Genomic DNA, 21,372 nt, shown 5'->3' with positions numbered 1-21,372 from the left:
AGTCTCGTTCTTTCTGTCAGGCTTGGATCCATAAACGTTTCCAATATAAAAAAGCCCAACGGACAAGCTTCTTTGCACTACTAGTTAACCTCAAAAAAAAAAAAAAACATATCTGGTCTGAATAGTAAATACTTGAAGAAAAGCCAACAACGTCATAACAGAATCCTGGTCCGAATTCTCCACCTGAACATTCAAACCTTTTGACATGAAAGGATTTAGACAAAGGAAAAGTAAGATGATGATGATGTAGTCAACATTTCTCTCCACTACATCCGTGTAAACCGCCGTCTCTCTTTTGTCGGTTATTCGCATCCCCTCTTTGGAATCATCGCTCCACCATTTTCGGAAACCCTAACTTTTCAAAAAAATCCTTTCTTCTCCGCCGCCACTCCCCGATCTAAAACCCCTAAAATGGCTACGGAGGCTACAACCACTTCCAAATTCCAAGAACCGGACCTCCGACCGGTCTCCCAATCACCCGAATTTAAACCGGAAACCGCTCCTCACGACGGTCTCCGGTTCTGGCAATTCATGATCGCCGGTTCAATCGCCGGCTCCGTCGAGCACATGGCGATGTTCCCCGTAGACACAATCAAGACCCACATGCAAGCCCTCCGTCCCTGCCCTTTGAAGCCCGTCGGGATCCGCCAGGCCTTCCGTTCGATCATCCAGAAGGAAGGACCTTCCGCTCTCTACCGCGGGATCTGGGCCATGGGCCTCGGCGCAGGCCCGGCCCACGCCGTTTACTTCTCCTTCTACGAGGTCTCCAAGAAGTTCCTCCTATCCGATTCAACTTCCAGCAATTCCGCCGCGGCGCACGCCGTCTCCGGGTGTTCGCGACCGTGTCGAGCGACGCGGTGTTCACGCCGATGGATATGGTGAAGCAGAGGCTGCAGATGGGTGAGGGGACTTACAGAGGGGTGTGGGATTGCGTGAGGAGGGTGATGCGTGAGGAAGGGTTTGGTGCGTTCTACGCTTCGTATAGGACGACGGTTCTGATGAACGCGCCTTTTACTGCTGTTCATTTCGCTACGTACGAGGCGGCTAAGAAGGCGTTGGTGGAGATTTCTCCGGAGAGGGTTGTTGGTGGTGATGAGGAAGGTTGGTTGGTTCATGCTACTGCGGGAGCGGCTGCTGGTGGTTTAGCGGCTGCTGTGACTACGCCGCTTGATGTTGTTAAGACTCAGTTGCAGTGTCAGGTAGAATGATTACACCTCTCTTCTCTAGAATTGGTTGGTCTTTTGTCTCTGATCGTTGAAAGGCTGAAACTTTCTTTGGATAGAAGAAAGGGAACGTGATTAGATGCAAAGTGATGTTTTTATAACTATACATGTAAGTTGCTGGATAGTGCTCTTTAGATTCTGCGTTAAAATAACTATTAGACCTACTGGGAGATGGTAATTATGTTTTAGAGCTGCAACATGACTTTGTTTAAGCTTCTCTTGTTTTTGACAATCACATAGAACTCGTTGGTGTTGAAATAATCTTTAGAGGCAGTTCTGTGGTTAGATGTTTCAAGTGCAACCAGTGCGTTTCTGGTTCGTGTATGTAATATTATTATTTGGTAGGGTGTGTGTTGTGGTTTCAGGCAATGGCATTTCTCAACTGAGTGAGTTATCATTGATTCAGTCTTTACTTTAGCACACCTTATATTGATGTAGCATAAGCACTTCTGTAATGTAGAATTTATGCTTTCAGTTTGACTATTTTTAAATAATATGGGGAAGATCCATAAGGAGCAAATATCTTCGGATCAAAATATAGACTCTTTAGAATCTCGAGAGATAAGTTTATGTTTTCTTGTTGAAGCGTAAGATGTATAGACTTTGTATATTCTTTCCATGTATGTTTTGCTTCTTTGCGTTTTCGTAAATGGAACAGTAGTGGCTCAAGCTTTAGGTGTCTCTAAAGAAAACTTTTATTTGACTTAGCATAGAGTTTAAAACAGCGACATCACAATCAGCTAGCTATGTCCATGATTCTTTTCTCTAAAATAAAATGTATGAAATGGCCTTGGCCTTAAAATCATCTGTGGTAATGTGCAGGGTGTGTGTGGATGCGACCGCTTCACTAGTGGTTCAATCAGCGATGTACTTAAAACGATTGTGAAAAAAGATGGATATAGAGGACTTGTAAGAGGGTGGCTTCCGAGAATGCTCTTCCATGCTCCTGCAGCAGCAATCTGTTGGTCCACTTATGAAGGAGTCAAGTCTTTCTTTCAGGACTTCAATGGTGATCCAAACATTGCCTGAAAAAGAAGAGACTTAAAGGTTAGAGGCATTCACACTATTGACGATCTTGTTTGTTTTTCTTTGTAAAATTGTTATCAGGGTTTCTTTGATGTCATTTTTAGATCATATTTTTCCAGGCTTGTGTTGTTGATGCTGTCGTTGAGAAAATTTTATTTGTACACACTATGTTTTTTTTTTCCAATTTTTTCAATAAAATAACTGAAGGAGACATACATACATACATACACGACTATGGTGATCCAACATGTTACTTCCAGGTGTGTGGTGAACCATTCTCCTCGTTCACCAGTGCTAGACGTGGGACATGTGCCTAGCTAGTCTAAAATGGTCTTTTATTATGTTTATATAGATATATTAAGTTATACATTATGCTATGTACAACAAGCACCAGTGGTCTAGTGGTGCATTCTGAGCTGTAATAAGTGAAGTGGTACTGGTGAATCTCACCGTTCAAGCAGCAGCCTAGAAATATTCTAGGGAGAGTGTATACTGTCTGTTGGTTGAGTTTATTGGTTTTAGCAGGTTTATTATTGGTTTAGAAGGATTGGTCGTTTAAAAATCAAAATCTGTGCGTCAATGTTTGACATCAGGGTCTGGTCTGATATTAATGGGACCAATGGTAAGATAAGTAAACCGTTGATTAATATATTAAACAAGTAAGCGACATTACTATGCGGAGGGAGTGTCAAAATAGTTAGTTACCACCATTAAAAGTCTTAATTACTATTGCAATATATTAAGGCCTGGATTAATAAGCAACATAGGCCCAAACGCAAAACAAACACGGCCCAACCACCACGTATTTGCTCTTATCCGGTTATCTCAATATACCAACTGAGATTCAAACAACCGAATATTTTTCCCGGAAAAAGGAATAAAAAAAAGCTGCGTAACGGCTCCGTTTCTCATCTGATAGAAGAAGGAAACGAAAGAGAGAGAAAAATAAAAAGATCGGGGGGTGGGTGGGGGTGTTTAAATACCGAGTCCAATCTCTCTCTCTCTCTCTCCTCGCATCGTAGCAACCCTAAATCTGAGATCAATTTCCTCTGATGGCGAACAACCCTAGAGTGTTCCTCGATATTGCCGTGAACTTCAAAACTGTTGGTCGGATCGTGATAGAGCTCTTTGCCGACACGAACCCGGCGACGGCGGAGAACTTTCGGGCTCTGTGTACAGGCGAGAAAGGAATAGGGGAGTCTGGTATACCACTCCACTATAAGGGATCTATCATCCACTCAGTGAACCCAGGTATGATGTGGCTCGGAGGAGATATCACTCATGGGAACGGACTTCGAGGCGAATCGATCTACGAATCGATCTACGGCCGTGACCATCAAGTCACGGACAGTAAATTCCTAAGGAAGCACGACAGGAAAGGTATCCTCTCCACGCTCAACCTTGATGAATACGTCATCGGATCTCAGTTCATGCTCCTCTTGACGGAGTTTCCTACCCTCGATGGCTACCAGTTCGCATTTGGACAAGTTGTGCAAGGGTTTGATGTGATCAGTCAAGTTGAGCAGATGGTCGGAGATGATTTGCGCTACCCTTTCCAGCCTTTGACAATCGCCGACTGCGGTCAGCTTGATGAGGGTGGTTCTATCTCAACAATGGTAACTTTTTTCCTTCTTTGTTTTGTTTGCTGTTGAGTTTAAAAAGCAAATCTTGTGTTCCTACTACATAAAACAAATAGGTTAGTTGTTGTCTGTGGATAGCTTTGTGAGAGAGAGAAATGGGAATTTAAGATTAGGTTCCATATGTTTTTGCGGATAGTTTGTTTTCTAATCTATCATTTTGTATCACATATATAAATTTTTTTTTAATCATCCCAGGTAGGTTGTTCTGTCCCGGAACATGTTCATAAGATGCTCAAACAGTTGCGAGCTTGGCAACTGAAGACCGCCGAGATGGAGACTATACTGGCAATGCAGACTATTTCATATGAAAGGGGAAACCGCAATTTCGAGATAAAGGAGTCCCTTGCTCTGCACAAGCTGTTCATGGTACCTTGTATCCAGCACTCGGTGCCACCGGAAAGTGGAGGAGAAGGCTCCTCTGGTCCTGAAGAGCACTCTGTGGCACATGCAAAAGAAGAGGAAGGCGATGGTCTCGTTTAGTAGCTTCTCGCTGTTTTTTAATGTTATGTTTCATTCGTTTTTCTTCTTGTTGGTTGTTCTTGTTCGTGTGTGGTCTTGTTACCTTCTTGTTTTAATTTGGATACTATTAAAATATAATGTTAACCTTAGATTGTTGTCCCATTGGCAATTTCCCCTTATAATAAAAGCATCTCATTATCTATATATAGTCTTTTGCTATACAAACCTCTTTACTTGATGAATACTGTATGTTTCTCATGATTCACAAACATGTATATACACAATACATACATAGAATTGAATGTTTTGGCCTCACCTCAGCCGTATCTGTCTCTCATCTGAAACTTCTGCTGTTTTTTATTTCTTCATGCCTAAAGAGTTCAAAGTTCCAGGCCATTTAGAGTCTGTTTCTTGTCACTAAGAGCTTTTTTTAAATGTAATCTGCAACTTGAAGTTCATGAAGTCTGTCTCGGTTGCTCCTTATAACTCTAGCTTTGTCCCCTCTTATCTCAAGAACCTGAAGGAAGCACAAACAACACTAGAGCCAGTCATCATCATCTCCAACAATAGAGATTGTACAAAGACATAATAAAAGCAACTATTCAAAAAAAGAGCCAAGATCTGTCACAAATACCTCTGGTCTAGAGTCAAGAACACCACTGGACATTCCCACATCAACTCTCCATATGCCACAACCATATTCACTAACAAGATATTTTCATTAATTAAACCTTTTTTTTTAATATAGAATCTTGTGTTTAAGATATGTTTGGGAATGTACCAGTTTACGCCTGATAACTGAGGAGTATGTCCAACCACCATCGCCTTGGCACCAACAGCTTCGAGAGAGTCCCGGAGAATTGTACTTACCTGATTTAGAAAAGTACTCAGGAAAAACACATTCAATCCAAGCTTGATGATGATGATGATTCAACTTGCCTGTTCAATTTGATATTCATTCAGATCAGAGGTCTCTCTTGAGTAAAGTCTGCTCCAGACCACACTATCATACCCCCGAGTTGCAATGAATGGCATCTCAGGACTGTCTTCGTCGTCACTAGAGCTCTTCATCCATGTCGAGACTTCTCTGTTAATCCTCTCAACGCCGTATGCAACTGTATACAAGTACACATCATAAGGAAAAGAGTACAAATCCAAAAAAAAAAAACATCTCTTGACTGATTATGTTTTTACCGTGGTGAGGAAGGAGACCACCGTGGCAGAAAACCCAGTTATTAACCCTCAAAATAACTCCATGACGGGACAACTCACATGCTAATCGACCACCTGGTCTGAAAAGGACCGACCTTGCAATCACTCCCTTTTGCCTCTGTCCTAATAGTGTTTTTTTTTCCAACAGACTTAAATACAGAACTTTGGAATGACTCAGCAAATTGATTTAAGTACCTTCACTATATTCCATTGATCCCAATAGGTCTGAGAACTCTTCCTATCTTCTTTAAATTGTTTTGACTCGAAAATCCAATTCTTAAAAGCTTTGTCCCAGTCTTGTGCATAGTCCTCCAAGTAGTCGAGAAAGTCTATACACTCATCAAATGCTCTCGTGTCTACGTATCTGAAATCTCCTTCAACGTTCATCGTCTCATGGTTCCCATTAACCTTTTTAAAAGTATTTTGGACGATTAGTTGTAAAGTTTTATTCCTCTGTAACAACACATACTAGTGAAATTCAAGTGGTGATGATAGATAGCATTTCAAAAAACCTGGAAAACAGCTCCACCGTTGGCTTTGGCCTGTTCATCAAGTAACCTCAATAAGGAGAGTATTGCAATCTCATCCTCGCCACGGTCCAGTATATCTCCCACCTGAACTACTACCTGCAATTTTCATGTAGAACTCAAGAGGAGTTGGAAGATAAAAGACATGAAGTGGTATGACTGTAACTTAGAAATAGATTGATTACAACAGGTTGCTGTCGAGACAAGCATAGTTATCATTCATTTCATACACATCTCTATTCAGACTTGGTCTCAGTCTTTGAACTAATATGCAACAGAAACTGAAATTATGTTCCAAATCAATATTGGTAAGTGATGAGAAAAAAGGACATACAGTGTCTTCGCCGACCCATTGGTCTTTTCCATCGGAGCTTAAGACACCGGCAATCTGAAGGGCATCTCTGGCTTTGCTCAGATCTCCGTGAAGGTCTCCAACTAACCATAAGAAACCCACAGTAAAGACATAAAAGTCTCAGCTTTGTTGTCGTAATGACCAAAAAGATTAGAATTTTTTTTTAGTGAAGAACCTGCGATGATACGGCGAGAAGGTGCAGAGACGAAAGTGGGTGGGTCTCCGTTGATGACGATCGGTTTCAGAGCAGCTTCGTTAGAGGTGGAAATGCTCAACGGAGGTGAGGAGGAAGAAGAGGGTTCGAGAAGTTTCTGGGGGTGAGAAGGAGGAAGGGGAAGTAAGGAGTTGAGGTAAAAGGAAGTCATTGGTGGTGGAGCCGGAGGAGGAGCGATGATCCTCCGGAGGTTTGATGAAAAGAAGTTAACACTTGTGTGCTCTGAAAACTTGCGACTGGGTTCAAATGCATGCTGAGTAATCCTTTGGTATCTATCTACTGGCTGAGATTTTTTTGCAGAAATATTGTTCTTTTTTTTGTTTTAAATAAAGTAAAAGGAGAGCCACAAAGCGGAAAAAGCAAAAGTGAGATATGTTTCTCTTCTTCCGGAGATAACGTAACTATATAAAAATGATCTTACACATAATCTATCATAAATTTCATCTGATTTTTTTTATATACAAATTTTCATCTGATATCATACATATAACTTCATACATTTTTCTTACGTATCTTAACATTATTAGTAAAATAATATATTGTACAATATATTATATTAGTTATGAAAATTTGTTCTCTCTTTAATAAGATAAAGATAAAATTTCCTTGAAGCATATAATAATAATAATAATAGTATATGAACTATAAGTGGAAAAGTGTAATATTATTTTGAATTATAAAAATATTTGAAAAAATATATTTTTCATTTTTTTTTTTTATATTTTAACATTTTGAAAATAAAATTAAATATTGTTTGATGGGCCACCAATTCTCTCAGACTAGGCTTTGTATATAATGATTAAGAAAAACATTGGGCCTGGCAACTAAATTACCCAAGATTATGGATCTCAAAATTACGACAATGTTCGTTGGCCTATAACTAGTTTCCACGTAACAAAAGTCGTTGGCTAGTTAGAAAGTGGACTCAACACCGAAAATTCAATGTGAGGAAAGTCATTCAGCCCATGACCAATTCCCACGATGCATGCAAATTGGACTTTTAAACAAACGCTCAACGAAACGCGGTTGGTAAAGTGCGTTCACGTTTCAGACAAAGTCGTGGTCGTCGCAATATAAAAATTACAAACTCATTAAAATACAAACAGAAGCAAGCACACAAGTCAGACATGCTTCCCGCGTCTAATCTTATTCTTCTGCTGCCCGAAGACTTTTCCATATCATAGTTATAGAGTTTCGTCTTTATTCACATAATCCACCGATCCCTCTAATTTCCACAAACCATTTATTATTATTATTATTATTATCCATACCTCTATGGCTGAAGCAGGCGACGAGAATCTTTATGCAGCCGCCAGAGACATCGCCAGAGCTCTCGGCAAGGATCCTAGCGCCGCCGGCGATATCTTGCAGATTCTCTCCGGCTACGGCGCCACAGGAAACACAAGCAGCAACTCTCGAGCCAACGCATCCCGCGTCGGCGGCGCATACCTCAACCTTGACCGATCACTTAACTCCTTAGAGACACAGATCTCTAGCTACATCGTGGAGGATCGACCGATCTGGTCTGATCCCGTTGACTCGCGGAATTTTCTCGACGCCGTTGATGAGCTGATTTCGATGGCTGGAGACATGAGATCCATGGCCGGAGATAAATCAGTCGCTATATGTCTCTCCCGTGCCGATGAGCTGATTCAACAAGTGATGTTTAGGTTTCAGGAGGAGTTTGGTTATGTAATGGACCGAGCCTCCGAGTCGTTTGACTCTGACGACGAGTTCTCCGGTGAAGAAGACAACGACATAGGCTACGGTGTCCAAAGCCAACAGGTACTAACTAAATTTGATTACTAAAAACATAATCCACATTAAGTTTCATGTCACTAATTATGTTGACAATCCGGTCTAGGATTAGAGTTTCATTAGGTTTTTTGGTTTATTAAATAGTTTCAAAATATAACGTAATTAATTATTATGTCTATGTTCAATTACTCAATATACAGTATATGTTAATACCCTCATCTAATAAAGCTTTTTTTGTTTATTCACTTATATTATAACAGTATTAAAATGGATCTTAATCTGTTTTTCGTTTGTAAGAAAAATAATTTGGTTACGAGTTTGGTTTAATTTCTGTCGGTCCAAGTTGATTCGGTTTGGTTTTATTAATAGACTGCCGTGGTAAACTTCACAACATTTGAATAGGTTATCGTTGCCCGTCCGGTGACTGACTACAAAATCGTGATCGAGCCGTTACAATCTAGCGTTATTGGCGATCTAAACGCGATCGCCGTGCGGATGGTCGCTGGTGGATTCGGGAAAGAGTGTTCACGAGTCTACAGCAGTCGACGGAGAGAGTTCCTAGAGGAGAGTCTATCGAGGTTACATCTGAGAGGTCTAAGTATGGAAGAAGTCCAAGAGTCTCCGTGGCAAGACCTTGAAGACGAAATCGACCGTTGGATCAAAGCCGTTACAATGGTGTTCCGCGTTTTCTTCCCTAGCGAGCGTCTTCTCTGCGACCGCGTTTTCTCCGATCTTCCCGTCTCATCCGTAACCGATCTATCCTTCATGGAAGTCTGTCGCGGGACGACCACACAGCTTTTGAATTTCGCAGACGCGATCGCTCTAGGGAGCCGTTTGCCTGAACGCTTGTTTAAGGTTATGGATTTATACGAAGCGGTTCAAGACCTGATTCCAAGAATGGAAACGCTGTTCTCTAATAAATACTGTTCGCCGCTGAAGCACGAGGCGGTTGCGATTCATAAACGGTTGGGCGAAGCGGTTAGAGGGATATTTATGGAGCTTGAGAATTTGATCCGTCGTGACCCTCCCAAAACCGCGTTTCCTGGCGGTGGGATTCACCCTATCACACGGTACGTGATGAACTATCTTCGTGCGGCGTGTAAATCGCGACAATCCTTGGAGCAGATCCTCGACCATACCGGGAACGATGCCGGATCAGAGACGAGACCTTTGTCCGTGCAACTCATATGGGTTTTGGAGTTGTTGGAGACTAACTTGGAAGGCAAGAAAAGAACGTACCGTGACCCGCCTTTGTGTTTCTTGTTCATGATGAACAATGGTAAGTATATTCTTGACAAGGCCACGGATAACGAGCTTGGTTCGATCCTAGGAGAAGACTGGATCGTCAAGCATGCAGCGAAGCTGAGGCAATACCACTCTAATTTCCTAAGGAGCTCGTGGAACCAGGTCGTGGCGTTGCTTCGGACCGAGAGTCCTTATCTTATGTTGATAGAGAATCTTAAACTGTTCAAAGCCCGGTTCGACGAAGTGTGTCTTATGCAATCTCAATGGGTTGTTACTGATGAGCAACTGAGAGAGGAGTTGAGAAGCTCCATCGCCGGCATTGTGTCTCCGGCGTACTCAAGTTTCGTCGGAAGATTGAAGGCGTCGCCGGAGATTAATGGGAGGCGTGGGGAGCCGTTTATTGCGTATACTGTTGAAGATTTGGAGTTGAGGATTAAGGGGTTGTTCAAAGAACGCTAAAGTTGATTAAATTTCATATGAAAAAAGATTATTAATCTTAAATTCTGTGACATTGTGAATCCTGTTAATTAAATATTGTTTTATTTTGTTTGGTGAATGTTGATGGAATTAAAAAGTGACAATATACATAAAAGAATAAAATAATCTCATGGTGACTAATACATAAACTGTATAACCAGTAAAATACTTAATAGGTTTAGGCATCAAGAAGCTTCGATAAGGTAGAGTAAGCAGAACCAGCGAGGTGAGTGTAGGTAGCCAGGGAAGGGTGAATGGAGTCAAAGAACATATACTCCGAGTGATTGGAACACAACTTAGCTTGGGAATCGCACGTGTCACTTAAACCCCCTCCTGATCCGCAACACCCTGTCTTGGTTTCCTTAAACCCTACACATGAATAAATATCCAAGCCATCAATAAACTAGGGTGATCGCTTGAGGACAGGGGCGGAGCTATTAACAATGAAGGGGGGTCAGCTGACCCCAGTGAAATTCTAATTTCTTCACTAATTACAGAAATTTTATTTAAATGACCCCCATATTAATTTGTGGCTGACCCCGTTTCTATTTTAAACTTCTCATTTCTTGAGAAGAAGAAGAAACGCTTTTGTCTCGTTCTTTCATGACTAAAAGGAAAATATAATAATTTAAGATCTCTACTTTCTGTTTTACATGTAAGAACATTAACTGTGGCATATTACTTGCAAAATGAATTTGTATCCATGTTTCAAATTTCCAACCTTTACAGAAATAATAAGTTTCGTGTTTTCGGTAAGAAGATTACTTATTTTGTATTCATTCCGTTATAAAATAATATATTTTGTAATTAACTACTTTTAATCAATTAGAATTCAATACACACAGTTGATGTTTTTGAAATTTTGCATTATATCATGCATTGAAAATGTAAAAGAAAATATATTTTCAAAAAAGTTTTGTATAAAATATGGATTATTTTAAACAGAAAATATATATTTTTCAAAATGTGGGTTTAAAAGTAGAGAAATTCTTTTAGATATCATTTTTAGTTTATTTTCACAAAAAATAGTATTTAAGGAAGAAAAATGACCATTTTTTTAATTTTAAAAATTAAATATACATTTATACCCCTTAGATTAGCTAATCTAGGTTTAAAGTTTAGAGTTAGGGGGAAGGGGTTTGGGGATGAAATTTCAAATTTTTAAAAAAATTAAAAATAAATATCAAAATTTTCAAAAGAAATATTTTGGTTATTTTATTTTTAGAACTGTTTTTATGACAAAAAATTAAAAAAAAATATTTAAGAGAATTGCCCTTAAAAATATACAGGTTTACTAAAATGTAGGTTATTTTCTAAATGTTTTAAACTAATTGTACAATAATTTAATAAAATTATATCAATTTTTTGCATACATAATTTATAATATTTTATTTTTATTTAAATATATTAGTTAATTATTTTTAAATAAATTGTGACCCCAGTAAAATATAATCCTGACTCCGCCACTGCTTGAGGAAGAATAAAAGCAAACATACCGTATCTCGCAGGGTGCTTGATCATGTCCATCATGGGATCATAAACATTTGCGTATAAGATCTTGCTTCCTGGAAGAGAAGCTTCGATAGCAGGCAATAGCTTTTGAAGTTTTCTATTGTACAAGACTGCATCTTTGTTCTCGCTTTTTATGCATCTTTTGGACATGCCTATGCTTTGTTTTGCGCTTATTTGGATCGGCAAACAGCCAATAGGCGACAACCCACCCACCGACATTTTTCGGCACCCTAAACTGTAAAGCTCCTAGACATATCAATAAACACACAAAGTGTAGATATTAATAGTATTCTCTAGCTAGTTATTGGCATATACAAGACATGACCAGTATATTATTGAAGGCACGAACAATTTTCATTATTCATGCAGATTTTATTTAATAAATCAATGTAAAATTATGATGATATATTATTGTATTCTTATATAAATATATTTTCATTGCAATTAGATGGTTACCTTGACGAATTTTTCTAGGTTCTCAAGCACAAAATTCTGGTAATCAGATACTTTAGGATAGTCTTCAATCCTTGTGCGCAAATCATAATAGTTCAAGATGAAATCGTTAGTACCCGCGCTAACCATCACGATCGCACCATTGATGATCTCCATCGCTTTCTTCTCTCCTACAATACCTTTGAGACGAGTAATGTAACTCTTGAGCATCGTAGGTTGATGTGAAACGGGGATGGCGTTGGTCAAGATCACAGTTTGGTCGTCAAAGCCAGAACCAGCGGATGCAAAGTTAACCCCGGTGATGATCTCTGTGTCAGAGAGGTTAGGTTGCAGAAAAGGAGGTACTAACTCTTTGATGTGAAGCTTTGAGGCCACAATGTCGCAATAGAGCTTTCCATTTGAGAATCTCCCACTTGCTGCTTTCCCTGGGAGGTCGACTCCGTAAGGGATATGATTAGCCTTGAAGTTGGCATCGGCGAGGTAGTTGTTGTTTCCCGTGTCAACGGATGAGTCTCCGAAGATTAAGATGGCCGGGGCGAGCGGTTTGGTTTTGGCATTTTTAGCCGCGTTGCTAGACGAAACTAGAGTTATTAGGAATAGAATGACCGCTATGGTTTTGGAGGTAGCCATTGTGAATAATTGAGCACTCGTAGTTGTGATTATTGCGTTTTTACTTTTTGTTCAACTTTCTGATTATAATTTGAAAAATCGTTTCTCATTGAGGTGGATTTTATATGTGTTTGAAAGTGGTTTTTTAGTGGATTGAATTGTTAGTTATGAGTTTGTTAATTACTTAAAAATGGGGAAAATGCCAAAATGGGTCAGACAACGGTTTGTCTGACAAAAATAAACAGTGAAATCTTATTAAAGGGTTTAAAGCTTGATCAAACCGAAAAGATAACCCTAAGAAAAGAAACAAACTCTATTATATTTTATACCAAGAACGGAAAATTTTGTACTCCTCGAGTAAAAAGATAAGGACCAGGTTGTTCTAACAAATAAAATTGAAACCTTTCATTTTGGTACAGTTTCGTCCAGATGTACTCGAATCAACCAAAGTTCGTTGACTTGATTTCATGATCACTCCAATATATTATCTATGTTTCAAAATAATTTATAGTTTAAAATTTTCACACTTATTAAGAAAACATGTAAAATTTTGATAATAAATGTATTTTCTATGTTTAGTTATTTCTATAATTTTTAACTAATCAAAATTCAATAAACACAATTGATATTTTTAAAGTTTACACTTTGCCATTATATATATTTTTGGCTAAAATTGTCATTATTATATATTTTGAAAATGTAAAATATTGATAGTTTAGAAACAATTTTTTTTTCTAAAATATGAATCTTTCTGAAACGAATGTAGTATATTTTTGTCTAAACGTATTCTTCGACAAACTGAAGATTATAATTTTCAGTTCCAAATCCACATATATGAAACGGAGGCAAAAAGGATATATCGAAGTTTTTCCTCTGTTTCTTATGTTTTCTTTTGAAATTCTATGTCTCTGATGTTATTTTTCAAAGATCTATATTTTATTTTTGTAGTCTTTGTATGCTTAAAGAAATCTTAACCCATAACTAATAGACAATGTGACTGATGCAGATTTCAATGGATGTGGAAAGAATATCCTATACCCTACTAGCAACCAAAAATGGAATTACAAGTATTAGTATCATATTTACAAACTTTTTTATCATAAAAAGCTTTGAACATTTTTCTTGCATGTTTTACTTCAGACTGATATTTACTTATTTATGTCCTGGTATAACAAATAAAATAAAAGTCGTGATGATAGGAACCTATAGTATCACTCTTTTGTGATCTCTGTTTGAAGGCTACTTGAATAACAAATGTACTATGTAGTAATCCGCGCCATGCGCAGAGTGAAATAACTGATTAGATTATTTATTTTAAGTTGTAGTAAGAGATATGTCGTATATTTTTTTCAAGGGATGAACACTCGAATATCTGTTCGGATTTAGTTGATATATTCAGATTTTGGATTTTGATTTTTAGAGTTAAAATTTAAAATATAATTCGGATATTTACAATTTTTTGTTTGAATGTGGTTTGGATTTAGTTTGAAGCATTGCATGTTCAGATCAGGTTCGAGTTTGGGTAAATTTGTAGTTATGTAATTTTTTTAAAAAGACTCCAAATATATTTAATCCTCAAAATCCAAAATAAAAATAATATAAAATATAAATATTTAAATAATATAAGACTAAAAACTTAAATTTACATAAAATAGTTTTATTTAAATGGAGAAATAATATATTTTCAGTATTTTGAACATATTTTATTATTAGGTATTTTCATATTAATTAATATCTAATAGATATAAAATTTAAGATAACTAATATATTTAAGTATATAATTGTGTTTTAGATATTTTCGGTAGATTGGATTCGGATCTGGTTTCCGGATATTAAACTTTAGATTCATTTGAGTACTTTATATGTTTTAATTTGTGTTTAGTATTACTTTCAAATCAAGTTCGCTCTTCGGATCCAAATATTATATCCAGACTTATTTTTTTCTACTAATATAAAGAAAAATAAATAAATTTAAAACTAATATGTTGATCTTATTTTACATACATAATTATTGGACCACACTTTATTGGACCACACTTTAAGTATACCAATAAAATGGTTGGGCGTGGTGTCAATAGTGTTGGGGAAGATGTAATCTATAATCAATAACGTGTATTTTTATAAAAATATTTGGTAAATATAATAAATACACAATATAATTGAGTAAATGAGTTAGAGTTGCCTCGAAAATAATGTTATCTCGTCACTCAATACATGAATTCTGTTTTTCAATCGATTTCGTGAATTTTCCTTTTTTAAAGTTTTTTCTCATTTCTGATTTTTTCATCAATCTGATTATGTTTTTAATTCTTGGTTTGATATGAAAATTCTGTAAAGAAAAACAATATTTTGCATGGTTTACTTCAGACTGATATTTACTTATTTATGTCCTGGTATAACAAATAGAATAAAAATCGTGAGGATAGGAACCTATAGTATCACTCTTTTGTGATCTCTGTTTGAAGGCTACTAGAATAACAAATATATGTTTGATCAAAAAAAGAATAACAAATGTATATTTCCTTCTTTAGTTACCAAATTAACATGTTTTAAAATTACGGATAGTAGGAAAACTAAGGTCAAATTCCTTAACAAAACAAAACTCATTGTTAATATTTTACAATCAGGTTGCAGCCCAAACTAGAAAAAATCTTCAGAATTGGAATCCAAATGAATTTATCATAAGGTAAATACGTTTTAGTGTAGACAGTTTTGTATTTATAAAGCAAATATATATCAACACATTGAGCAGTAGCATGAGTCCGGCAATTATATTTACTACAAATCATACTATTTCAGTATAATAAATTAATCATTTGATGTTTCCATACCCAGTATGGGCAGAGTACTAGTATCTTTACTCGATCAGGTACGTCTAAAATTCTGTAACGTTGTGAATCATGTTAATTAAATATTGTTTTATTTTGTTTGGTGAATGTTGATGGAATTAAAAAGTGACGATATACATAAAAGAATAAAATAATCTCATGGTGACTAATACATAAACTGTATAACCAGTAAAATACTTAATAGCTTTAGGCATCAAGAAGCTTCGATAAGGTAGAGTAAGCAGAACCAGCGAGGTGAGTGTAGGTAGCCAGGGAAGGGTGAATGGAGTCAAAGAACATATACTCCGAGTGATTGGAACACAACTTAGCTTGGGAATCGCACGTGTCACTTAAACCCCCTCCTGATCCGCAACACCCTGTCTTGGTTTCCTTAAACCCTACACATGAATAAATATCCAAGCCATCAATAAACTAGGGTGATCGCTTGAGGAAGAATAAAAGCAAACATACCGTATCTCGCAGGGTGCTTGATCATGTCCATCATGGGATCATAAACATTTGCGTATAAGATCTTGCTTCCTGGAAGAGAAGCTTCGATAGCAGGCAATAGCTTTTGAAGTTTTCTATTGTACAAGACTGCATCTTTGTTCTCGCTTTTTATGCATCTTCTGGACATGCCTATGCTTTGTTTTGCGCTTATTTGGATCGGCAAACAGCCAATAGGCGACAACCCACCCACCGACATTTTTCGGCACCCTAAACTGTAAAGCTCCTAGACATATCAACAAACACACAAAATGTAGATATTAAGAGTAGATATTAATAGTATTCTCTAGCTAGTTATTGGCATATACAAGACATGACCAGTATATTATTGAAGGCACGAACAATTTTCATTATTCATGCAGATTTTATTTAATAAATCAATGTAAAATTATGATGATATATTATTGTATTCTTATATAAATATATTTTCATTGCAATTAGATGGTTACCTTGACGAATTTTTCTAGGTTCTCAAGCACAAAATTCTGGTAATCAGATACTTTAGGATAGTCTTCAATCCTTGTGCGCAAATCATAATAGTTCAAGATGAAATCGTTAGTACCCGCGCTAACCATCACGATCGCACCATTGATGATCTCCATCGCTTTCTTCTCTCCTACAATACCTTTGAGACGAGTAATGTAACTCTTGAGCATCGTAGGTTGATGTGAAACGGGGATGGCGTTGGTCAAGATCACAGTTTGGTCGTCAAAGCCAGAACCAGCGGATGCAAAGTTAACCCCGGTGATGATCTCTGTGTCAGAGAGGTTAGGTTGCAGAAAAGGAGGTACTAACTCTTTGATGTGAAGCTTTGAGGCCACAATGTCGCAATAGAGCTTTCCATTTGAGAATCTCCCACTTGCTGCTTTCCCTGGGAGGTCGACTCCGTAAGGGATATGATTAGCCTTGAAGTTGGCATCGGCGAGGTAGTTGTTGTTTCCCGTGTCAACGGATGAGTCTCCGAAGATTAAGATGGCCGGGGCGAGCGGTTTGGTTTTGGCATTTTTAGCCGCGATGCTAGACGCAACTAGAGTTATTAGGAATATAATGGCCCCTATGGTTTTGGAGGTAGCCATTGTGAATAATTGAGCACTCGTAGTTGTGATTATTGAACTTTCTGATTATAATTTGAAAAAACGTTTCTCATTGAGGTGGATTTTATATGTGTTTGAAAGTGGTTTTCTATTGGTTTGAATTGTTAGTTATTAATTTGTTAATTACTTAAAAATAGGGAAAAGGCTAAAAAGGGTCAGACAACCAACGGTTTGTCAACAAAAATAGACAGTAAAATCTTATTAAAGGGTTTAAAGCTTGATCAAAACCGAAAAGATAACCCTAAGAAAAGAAACAACCCTATAATATTTTATACTAAGAATGGAAAATTTTAAAGTTTTGAACTCTCGAGCAAAAAGATAAGAACCAATTTTTTTCTAACAAAAATAGTTGAGAACTTTTATTTTGATAGAAACTTTTAAGTATATTTATTTTGGTAAAATTTCGTCCAGGTGTACTTGTGTCAACCCAAGTATTCGTTGACTCGATCTCATGATCACTCCAATATATGTTTTTGTCCAAACGCATCTACAAAAATTTAAAGGCACATCCATTCAGAGAAAAATACTCTTATAAATTGGAGCATCCTGGTCACTACAAAATGTTGATAGTAGATAAAGGTAGATATGGAGAATTGATATGTGTGATTATAGTCAATAATAAGCCTTACAACCAAAAGAATGCATGCAAATATCTTCTAAAACGTTAAAATATATAGGTAAAAATAAAGTAGCGAGATCATGCAAGAAAATCATGCGAGAAAAAAATTAGTTTCAAAAAAAAAATCATGCAAGAAAATCATATACCATATAATAGCAATATCATTGTGCATATACATATGGGACTGTTGCTTTTGAGAAACGACTTTCTTATCCTATGTGGTTGTTTATGTTGATATATGGTGTGTATAGAATCTCTTATACAATGGATCCTCCAAAGTTCAAACCCGAAAACGAGTTTGGAATAGAAGTACGTGCAGCGGGAGATCAATTAAGATTACGGAAATCACTTACGTCCAAAGCAAAAACAAAAAGATATTGCACACGGGAATAAATCTAACCAAACGTGTGTTATAGGCTGGAGATATCTCCTATATCTATACTAAAACTTCAAACTAGTGCAATGTTTTGTCTTTACTCGATCAGGTACATCCCCGTTAAACACCACTTCGTCCCATATTAGTGTATAAAAATGGTTTCCATTGGTTACAACAACAAAAAAAAAGAGTGGCTAAAATCAAATCTTCCTCGACGTTAGGAGAGTATGTAATTAAAAAGATAAGAAAATTTGTTTGCGGAGATGTTTACTAAAATAGTCTAATACCATATATATTCATGCAATGTTTTTTCAGATTGAATGTAAAATTTATTCTAAAGGATTTTCTTATCTAATGCTTCAGCAAAATCCATTTCTCTACAAAAAACCATGTTTACATCAAGGTGATGATATTCTAGAGGATTTTTTTTTTTGAAACTCTGCTATTCTAAATGATTTCGCTGATATTAAAAGAATTTAAGGAATGCAACATAATTTGAATAAAAAAATATATTCATGCAATGTTTCACGCTATCCCACTAACAAATGATATACTAGTGGTTGAAGATATATGTTTCGATGGAAACTTAAAAACAATATAATCAAGTCATTTACCACAATAATGGTTTGTAAAGATAAGCTAGAAAGAAGACTTTGATTGATTTGATCATTTTGACCAGAAAGCCAGCTATAGTTCTCGTGATATAATTGATCTCTAAATAATTACATTTGCGTATCTTTGGATTCTTCTTCTTTCTTTATTAGCTTCATAAATAACAGAGCCGCGCCTAGAGAGATGAGCAAACAAAATTAGACTAATCTTGTAGTTTTTTTTGTAGTATGTTACAACTCGGAATCAGCTTAAATTCAAAGAGTTGGCCAAACGAGAAAAAAAAAATCCTCCAACGCGTTATACATTTTGGTGCTTTTTTAACAATAAATTATAGTTATTTTTAGCAACAATACTTTCTAGTTTCTACTTTAAAAAGATAGTATTTCATTTCACTAGACATATATATCAATTGGTTAATTATTTAAAGTTTCCTGTTTCTAGCCGAGTTCCCATGATTCCATGAAAAAGGTGGAACCAGTCAGGCAGTCACACTCACAACTCACAAGTATATACATGATATGTGGCAACGATTGTTATACGAATATTTTGCCGACTTCTAACAGCGTAATAATGTAGCCGGATAATTGAGAAAACAAGACAAAATTGGACAAATGCTCTTACAATTAAAACCTAATTATATATGAAAACTTGATTAAGCGGTTAATGATCCACCGTGGAAGTTGTGAAATTATGGATCAAGACAGGTTTGGCTCACGTTCTCCAATTATGATCCCATTAAACTCTTTTGAAGATTCAGTCTGTAACACATTGTGGCGCGCACACACACAATCTCATCCGCGTGTTCAATATTACGTTCGCCACACTCTGATTAAATTAATTAATTAAGGAATTAATATTCTTGACAATCGTACGTCGTCCGTTGGTGTCCGAGACCTCCGTACGACGAACCTTCATCTTTCGTGTCGTTGATTCGTTTCCATGATTTATTTTCTGCCACCAGATTTTGTTTGTTTGTTTAATACATGCTCTTGTTACGTTTTTGATCGTGATATGTGCACATATCCTCTTCTGAAGCTGCAGTATTAAGACGAAACGTGACAAATTCAGACCTAGATTTAAGTAACTTTGTTAATATGACTTAATAATATAGATAAATAAAGAAAAATACTTAGGTTCACTCCTCGGGTGAACTTTTTAAATTCACCTCACCTCTATTAACCAATCAAGTCGCTACGTAGGATGAATGACAAAAAATATTAAATACATTTTTTAAAAGCTAAAAAATCTTTTAAATATCATATTTAACAAAATTAAAATCGCAAACTAAACTCTAAATCTAAACCGTAACCCTAAATCCAAACTATATACTCTAAACCTAAATCCTAAACCCTTAACCCAAACCCTATACCCTAAACTCTAGATTCTATACCCTAAAATAAAATTATATATCCTAAATCCAGTCACTAAACCCAAACCCTAAATTCTAAAATCAAACTCTATACCCTAGAACCAAGTTATAAACCCTAAACCCAAACCCTTGGGTTTAGAATTTACAGTTTAGGTTTAAAATTTAGCGTTTGATTTTAGGGTATAGAGTTTGGGTTTAGGGCTTAGGGTTTAGGTTTAGGGTATAGGGTTTGAGTTTAGGGTTACGGTTTGGGTTTAGGGTTACGGTTTGGATTTAGGGTTTAGTTTTCAATATTAATTTTGTTTGAATTGACATTTAAAAGATTTTTTGGCGTTTTAAAAATGTATTTAATATTTTTTGTCATTAATCCTACGTGGCGATTTAATTGGTTATAGAGATGAGGTGAATTTAAAAAGTTCACCACAGGGGTGAACCTAAGTATTGTTCATAAATAAATATAAAATTTTCTGAAAATATATTGAAGAGACATCGAGATGCTTTTCCTACAAACTTACTTCAGTGAGAAGCCTGAATACATTTTGAGAACCTGATTATTTCACATTAGAACTCTGACTTAGAAATTAAATAATGAGCCCCTCTTTTCCTAAACCAGTAAGTAAAGCACATCAATTTTGGTTTAGGGGCTCTTAAGAAGTTTATCATTTTCTTTAATTCAAATTTTGAAGTATTTAAGTATATATTGATGTGGTCCTGCGGTTTACTTGTCCCCTTTCTTGCTTAATCAAGTATGCTTAGTTACTCATTAATCTCCGACACCAACGTGTCTTCAATTGTACTTTATACAGTACTTAAGCCCCGCAAGTTGCAGATATCTTAGTTAAAGTGCATATAACGTACGTACGGTTTTGACTTTAATTAGTGTGAGAACCGTCATTAGCAGAAAGTCTTAAAAGCAACACAATAATTTAAGTAAATAGCCATATACTTAAATAGTTCCTACATTAGTTTGAGAGTGCTATTATGGTTTAAATCATGGGAATAAAACCGTTAACGAAAATATAGATATAAGCGAATAACGAATGTTTTGTAAAGAAGAAAATGAACTCATGATAGTGTCTGCGTAGCATTGTTTTTTTCCTTCAAGACAGCTGTTGTTTTTCAAAAGAAAAATGGTTTCTTATATATTGTTTAATGTTCAGCTCGTCCAGCCTATGATTGAATGTTAAATTAATAAAGTACACATATGTATATCAGTATATGACATTCAGCGATTGATGGAAATGGGACTACACACGCAGT

The 21,372-nt window shown here is 36.4% G+C and overlaps 6 protein-coding genes across 6 annotated transcripts; 3 read left to right on the top strand and 3 right to left on the bottom strand.

Annotated features, from left to right (window-relative positions):
* The first annotated feature begins 110 nt into the window (after positions 1–110).
* LOC108807066 (uncharacterized) lies at positions 111–2,470 on the top strand. The gene is given in 3 exon segments (XM_018579345.2): positions 111–829; positions 832–1,199; positions 2,046–2,470. Coding segments are annotated over 3 exon segments (993 nt in total). The 5' UTR covers positions 111–411; the 3' UTR covers positions 2,253–2,470.
* Positions 2,471–3,118: 648 nt separating this feature from the next.
* LOC108847275 (peptidyl-prolyl cis-trans isomerase CYP19-1) lies at positions 3,119–4,550 on the top strand. Its single transcript, XM_018620513.2, has 2 exons — positions 3,119–3,865; positions 4,085–4,550. The coding sequence occupies exons 1-2, from the start codon at positions 3,302–3,304 to the stop codon at positions 4,367–4,369; spliced, it is 849 nt and encodes a 282-aa protein (XP_018476015.1). The 5' UTR covers positions 3,119–3,301; the 3' UTR covers positions 4,370–4,550.
* LOC130509594 (shewanella-like protein phosphatase 1) lies at positions 4,525–6,912 on the bottom strand. The gene is made up of 9 exons (XM_057005749.1): positions 6,615–6,912; positions 6,422–6,522; positions 6,073–6,186; positions 5,756–5,968; positions 5,543–5,678; positions 5,288–5,463; positions 5,130–5,218; positions 4,983–5,052; positions 4,525–4,865 (listed from the first exon to the last, which is right to left on the bottom strand). The coding sequence occupies exons 1-9, from the start codon at positions 6,802–6,804 to the stop codon at positions 4,779–4,781; spliced, it is 1,176 nt and encodes a 391-aa protein (XP_056861729.1). The 5' UTR covers positions 6,805–6,912; the 3' UTR covers positions 4,525–4,778.
* Positions 6,913–7,851: 939 nt separating this feature from the next.
* LOC108840262 (exocyst complex component EXO70B2) lies at positions 7,852–10,212 on the top strand. Its single transcript, XM_018613131.2, has 2 exons — positions 7,852–8,438; positions 8,814–10,212. Exons 1-2 carry the CDS (start codon positions 7,929–7,931, stop codon positions 10,113–10,115), a joined length of 1,812 nt encoding a protein of 603 aa, XP_018468633.1. The 5' UTR covers positions 7,852–7,928; the 3' UTR covers positions 10,116–10,212.
* On the bottom strand, positions 10,180–12,743 carry LOC130509591 (GDSL esterase/lipase At2g30310-like). The gene is made up of 3 exons (XM_057005742.1): positions 12,102–12,743; positions 11,630–11,891; positions 10,180–10,502 (listed from the first exon to the last, which is right to left on the bottom strand). Exons 1-3 carry the CDS (start codon positions 12,726–12,728, stop codon positions 10,312–10,314), a joined length of 1,080 nt encoding a protein of 359 aa, XP_056861722.1. The 5' UTR covers positions 12,729–12,743; the 3' UTR covers positions 10,180–10,311.
* A 2,845-nt stretch (positions 12,744–15,588) lies between these two features.
* Positions 15,589–17,170, bottom strand: LOC108858186 (GDSL esterase/lipase At2g30310-like). Its single transcript, XM_056990679.1, has 3 exons — positions 16,492–17,170; positions 16,007–16,268; positions 15,589–15,933 (listed from the first exon to the last, which is right to left on the bottom strand). The coding sequence occupies exons 1-3, from the start codon at positions 17,116–17,118 to the stop codon at positions 15,743–15,745; spliced, it is 1,080 nt and encodes a 359-aa protein (XP_056846659.1). The 5' UTR covers positions 17,119–17,170; the 3' UTR covers positions 15,589–15,742.
* Positions 17,171–21,372: the final 4,202 nt, after the last annotated feature.

Source organism: Raphanus sativus, chromosome 1 (assembly GCF_000801105.2).
Source record: "Raphanus sativus cultivar WK10039 chromosome 1, ASM80110v3, whole genome shotgun sequence".
Classification (NCBI taxonomy): domain Eukaryota; kingdom Viridiplantae; phylum Streptophyta; class Magnoliopsida; order Brassicales; family Brassicaceae; genus Raphanus; species Raphanus sativus.
The sequence above is the reverse complement of the archived record's forward strand: the minus strand, read 5'-3'. Positions and strand labels throughout refer to the sequence as shown.